General features: G+C 34.2%; 1 protein-coding gene and 1 long non-coding RNA gene across 2 annotated transcripts; both read left to right on the top strand.

Annotated features, from left to right (window-relative positions):
* The first annotated feature begins 919 nt into the window (after positions 1 to 919).
* Positions 920 to 2,992, top strand: LOC133881582 (uncharacterized). The gene is made up of 3 exons (XR_009902556.1): positions 920 to 1,040; positions 2,007 to 2,224; positions 2,839 to 2,992. It is a non-coding gene; the product is annotated as an uncharacterized LOC133881582 (long non-coding RNA).
* A 372-nt stretch (positions 2,993 to 3,364) lies between these two features.
* On the top strand, positions 3,365 to 4,900 carry LOC133881122 (uncharacterized). The gene is made up of 4 exons (XM_062320082.1): positions 3,365 to 3,595; positions 3,694 to 3,890; positions 4,087 to 4,366; positions 4,454 to 4,900. The coding sequence occupies exons 1-4, from the start codon at positions 3,365 to 3,367 to the stop codon at positions 4,898 to 4,900; spliced, it is 1,155 nt and encodes a 384-aa protein (XP_062176066.1).
* The last annotated feature ends 567 nt before the right edge of the window (positions 4,901 to 5,467 follow it).

Here is a 5,467-nt window from a genome sequence, read left to right as displayed (position 1 = left end):
GAGGTCTAAAGAGATAAGACCGGATTTATGTTCAAGGATTTTCTAATGAAAATTCCGACCCTTAAAGATGACTAAGGACATGCTATGAAAAGACGATAGAAAATATGCATTATTTTCTTTTAAGTGGTGATAGTTAGAGTAAATTGTGTTCAACAATTAAATTCTGCGTCTTAAAATCTGACCCGTGATTTAGAAATCTAAATCTTTGTAAGGAAAACTTATCGGTTTTCGAATTTCGAGGACGAAATTCCTTTAAGAGGGAAGGGATGTAATACCCTGTATTTTAAGAGATTGAGTAAAATATCTTAAAATACGATTTAAGGCCTAATAATAGGAATAACATACATATGAATATTTGTGGAATAAAAATTCATTAAGATAGGTATAAATATTTAAGAGATTAAATATTTATTAGAAATATGTGTATAAGTATATAAGAGTTAAAATAGATTAGAATTAAACTAAGTCTAATTCGATCGATCGATTATAGAATCGATCGAGCGATTGTTTAATGTCTTAAAATCGATCGTGCGATTAGAGAATCGAACCCTTATTAGAAGCCGAAATCGATCGATCGATTAATTAGTCAATCGGGCGATTTAGTTATATAGGTGCTGAAACGGATGAAAATTTGGCTCAGTATATTGGATCGATCAAATATTTTATGGTGTAAAAAGTAGATCGATCGACCTACTGTTCAATTGGATCGATCAAATATTTTATAGTGTAAAAAGTGGATCGATCGACTTTCTGCAGAAAACAGATTCATGCACCGAATCTCCGAAAATCTGGTATTTAATACCAAATCTCCCCAAATCTTCTCCCCAGCCGTTGGATGCGATCGTTTTGGAGCAATCTTGGCCGTTCATTTCACTATAAAAGGAGCCCAATCCTTTCCTTTGATCACACATCTCATTCCTCTCCCAAAACTCTCTCAAACGCTCTCCCAATCTCTCTCAAATTCTGTTTCTCTCTCTCTCTCTCTACTTTGGGTCCAGCAGTGAAGGAAGAAGAAATCCGAAGTTCTCTCTCTCCCGTAGGTAAGTCTTTCTCTCAAGCTCTTTCTCCTTCTCTATCTCTCTGTCTCTCTCTCGACTCTACTGTGAAAGAAGAGAAGAAGAAGAAGGAAAATAGGAAGAGAAGAAGAAGAGAAAAAGAAGAAGAAGAAAGAAAAGAAAAAGAAGAAATATATTTGGTTTTTAATTAAAGTTTTATTTTAATGTTGTGAATTTATGAGTTATTTGCTTTAAGTTGTGTTTTAAACAGGATTTTCAAAGTGGAGTGATTAAATATAAAAATACGTCGTTATGATGCCCAAGTAAAAATACATTATTTTACAAAAGAGCCGTTATACTGCCCAAATACTTTTAAGTATTTAAGGCATTTAATATATATATATATATATATATATATATATATATATATATATATATATATATATATATATATATATATATATATATTAAGCCGTTATTCTGCTCAATTTTTATAAGATTAAAATAAGAAATAAGCACGAAGTTATTTTATTTCACTTATTTCTAAATTATCATATCCGTTAATTATATTAACGAAGTTATTAAGTTTATTTGATTTAAAATAAGCCATATGTTGGCTAAAATCTATTTTGGTATCTCACTGTTTCAGTTAGAATAGCTGAAACAGTACATGCATCAATATTATTTTAATTAAAGGTTCAAGCTATTTCGGGTTGCACAAATTTATTGTAAAAATCATGGGTTTTAACTATTATATCTATTCTTATAAAATTGGTATTACGAGATCTATTTTAAATAAATATTTAAAGGCCTTGATAAATGCCGTAATAAAGTCCGCATAAAAAGATTAGTAATAAAATGTAATTGGATTAATTTTACATGCCGTTACCTTGACAGAATAACGATAGAAAAGTAAGTTAAGGTTTGGAGGTTAGGAATAGGAATAGTGTTGGAGTGTATTATTAATGAATTATATTAATTCACTATTGTGTGCATTAAAATGTATTGCAGTGTATCCTTGTGTGTTCGGTTTATGATGTTAATGAAAGGGAAGAGAATGAAGAAAACAAAAGAAGGAACACCTTGTTGCTCTCACGAGTTACATCTCTTTTAAAAGGAAATGAGAAAAATACTCTGTTTCATGTGCTACAGCAAGGGTGCAGTTTTAGCCCCTTTTCTAGAAGCCTTTGTCACCAATTGTATGGAAACCCTTTTGGAAGCAAAAGAAGGTAAGTATCTCTATACTTACTGAGGACGAAGCTGGTTGATTTTCCTATAATATTATGTTTACTGTTTTATTTACTTGTTTGCGCATGTGATTTTGCATATTTTATTATTTCTAATAACCTGTCTAATAACAAGCTGTTGGATCAAGATCCACGGTGGGTATGCGAGGCTTCACGTGAGTTCCAAGGTTCTCAGTGAATGAGGAGGTACCTGAAAAGATTAATAAATACAAACACTGGTGTACCAAGGTCACCAGGGAAACCAAGGTTTCCAGGAGCCAAGGCTCTCAAAGATTATAATTAAAAGTTAAGTGAGGAAACCAAGGTTTCAAATAACACGCTAACCGTGCCAAGGCCAACAGAGTAGTGGAAAAAGGGAAACACCTAAAACTCTACATTTAAAACTATCACATTATTGCTTTATGGTTATGTTTATATTCAATATATGACTATGATTAGCTACCATAGTTCATATATTGCGCATAGATGTGATTATAAAGTTATTGCATTATGTTGCATTTCATAAATAAATCAGCATTCATTATATTATTGGAAACAGAGGACTCACTTTAGTATTTTTGTATTGTTATTTCTATCTGTATTATTTATTAACACAGGATTTGAGAACGAAGAGTACCAGGACTATCCAGATGCTTAGATGGATCTGAGTAGCAGTCTTTTCCTGTGTTGTGGTCTCTTGGATGTGATAGACTACCCTTCTTAGTTTATTATCCCATGCACCAGTGTCAAACTCTTTTTATATGCCTCTTCAATGCTATGATATTTTGGTATTACTAATACTTTATTGAGTGTCGCTTGTGGCACGTATGTTATTATTCGAGATGTATTTATAGTATCAGAACAAAGATTATTATTGAGGTTATTCAGTCAGCTCTAATGTGTCATTATAAAGAAAGAAAAAAAAATAGATATATTCCACTGCCAATTTACAACTCTGATGATGTCGTAATGTCACGTGAAAATCGAAATTTTCACTTACGTCTTTTTGTAAAAGGCGGGGCGTTACACTAGGAACGATTTAAAGAACTTTTACTCTCATGCCCACATCATGGGTATGAAACATGGTGGGTGATAAGTTTTTTTTATGATGGTTTGTCTTCCAACGTGACACAATTTGTGGAAATGATGTATAATAGTGAGTTTATGAACAAAGCACCCGATGAGGCTTGGGATTATTTTGATCTCTTGGCCGAAAATGCCCAAGTCTGGGACACCACAGAGAGGACTGATAAGGCAAAACCTGAACCTAATTCTAGGGGAGGTTTATATCACATTAAAGCATATGAGGATATGAGTGCTCGTATTGCTACATTGACTAGGAAGGTGGAGGCCATAGAGCTGAGCAAAGTGGATGTACTAAGAGTCCCAAACCAATTGAGATTAGTTGCGAGATTTGTGAGGCTAATGTGCATTTAACCAAGGATTGTCCCACAATCCCTGCTTTCAAATAGGTGTTGCATGAACAAGCCAATGCGGCCAATGCTTATCAAAGACCATTCAGTTCACCCTATTCTGAGACGTATAATCCTAACTGGCAGAATCACCCAAATTTTAGTTTGAGAAATGGCCAATCTACAAATGAACCTCAAGGATCTTCTTCTCATGCTCCTTATGTGCCACCACATAAGCAGACCTTAGAGGAGACATTGTAAGCCTTCATGCAAAGCCAAACTCAGATCAACCAAGAATTGAAAAACGCAATTGGCAGAATTGAGTCTCAGTTGAATGTGAGAGAGAAATGAAAGTTTCCAGCCTAATCGGAATCTAACCCAAGGACTCGAGCTGGGGTAAATGAAGTCAACAAATACTCAAGTGGAACATGCTTAGTTTGTCACTATCCTTAGGAGTGGAAATGTGGTTAATAAAGAAATCTCAACAAAAGTTTCACAATCTAAGGGAGATTTAGAAACCAAGGAAGATGACAAGCCTAATGAGGTTGAAGATGTTGTGAAAAAAGTGTATAAGCCTGTTGCCCCATTTCCCCAAAAGTTGCTTGCACCTAAAAAGGGAACAGAAAATCAAGATATTTTGGAAGTGTTCAAGCAAGTGAAAATAAACATTCCTTTGTTAGATGCCATCAAACAAATTCCTTCATATGCAAAATTTTTGAAAGATTTTTGCACGGTAAAGCGAAAGCTTTTTATTCACAAGGAGGCATTTTTAACATAGCAGGTAAGTGTTATAATTCAATAGAGAATTCCTTTGAAGCAGAAAGATCCTGGATCACCAACTATCTCATGCATCATTGGCAATTCTAAGATTGATAAAACATTAATGGATTTAGAAGCAGGTGTAAATCTACTACCCTACACAGTTTATGAGCAGTTGGGTCTCAGGGAGTTAAAACCCACCAAAGTTGTTCTTCAACTTGCCGACCGATCTGTTGTTATACCGAGAGGGGTAGTAGAGGATGTTTTGGTGCAAGTGGATAAATTTTACTTTCCTGTGGATTTCATTGTTTTAGATACAAAGCATGTTTCACCTTCTAGCACTGATGTTCCTGTCATTTTGGGACGACCATTTTTGGCTACTTCTAATGTTTTGATCAATTGCAGGAATGGAATCATGAAGCTTACATTTGGAAATATGACCGTTGAGTTGAACATCTTCAACAATTGTAAGCAACCAGTCATTGATGATGATGAAGGAATTTTTTAGGTAGACATGATCCAAACCTTGGTGGAAGATAAGTTTTCTCAACCTATGTTTTCTGATCCTATAGAGGCGTATGTTTACTAAATCCCAAGAGTGATGATATAGAATTGGAAAGAGCTCATGCTGTTCTGGATGCTGATTCGATGATGGACACTAGTGGATGGAACCCATGTTTTGAGGACTTGTATACGCCCATTAAAACAAATCCATCTAGTGTCAAAGCACCAAAAATTGAAAACTTCAAAACTGGTAATGTTTTTAAAGAAAAATATTTGAAACCATTTTATGAAGATTTTGAGCCTATAGATGAGTCTAGTGATTTGGAGGATCTTGTTTACCAAGATCTGTCAAACACATGAACTCGGTTTGTCGTTATAATTGTAGTGCTTGTGTCGCAGTTTAGGTTGTTTTTGCTTCTTCTTTTTTTGTGTTGTTTTGGTTTTCTAATTTTTACAGGCAATAAGTTTAGTTTGTTTTCATCACTTCAATATACTCTTCCTAATCCCTACTTATTTACTTTATTTTGTTACATTAGAGACAATGTAAGTTTTAGATTGGGGGGAGGAGCTT

The sequence above is a fragment of the Alnus glutinosa genome, chromosome 11 (genome assembly GCF_958979055.1).
Source record: "Alnus glutinosa chromosome 11, dhAlnGlut1.1, whole genome shotgun sequence".
NCBI lineage: Eukaryota > Viridiplantae > Streptophyta > Magnoliopsida > Fagales > Betulaceae > Alnus > Alnus glutinosa.
Note: the sequence above shows the minus strand (reverse complement) of the source record. Positions and strands in the feature narration are given on the sequence as shown.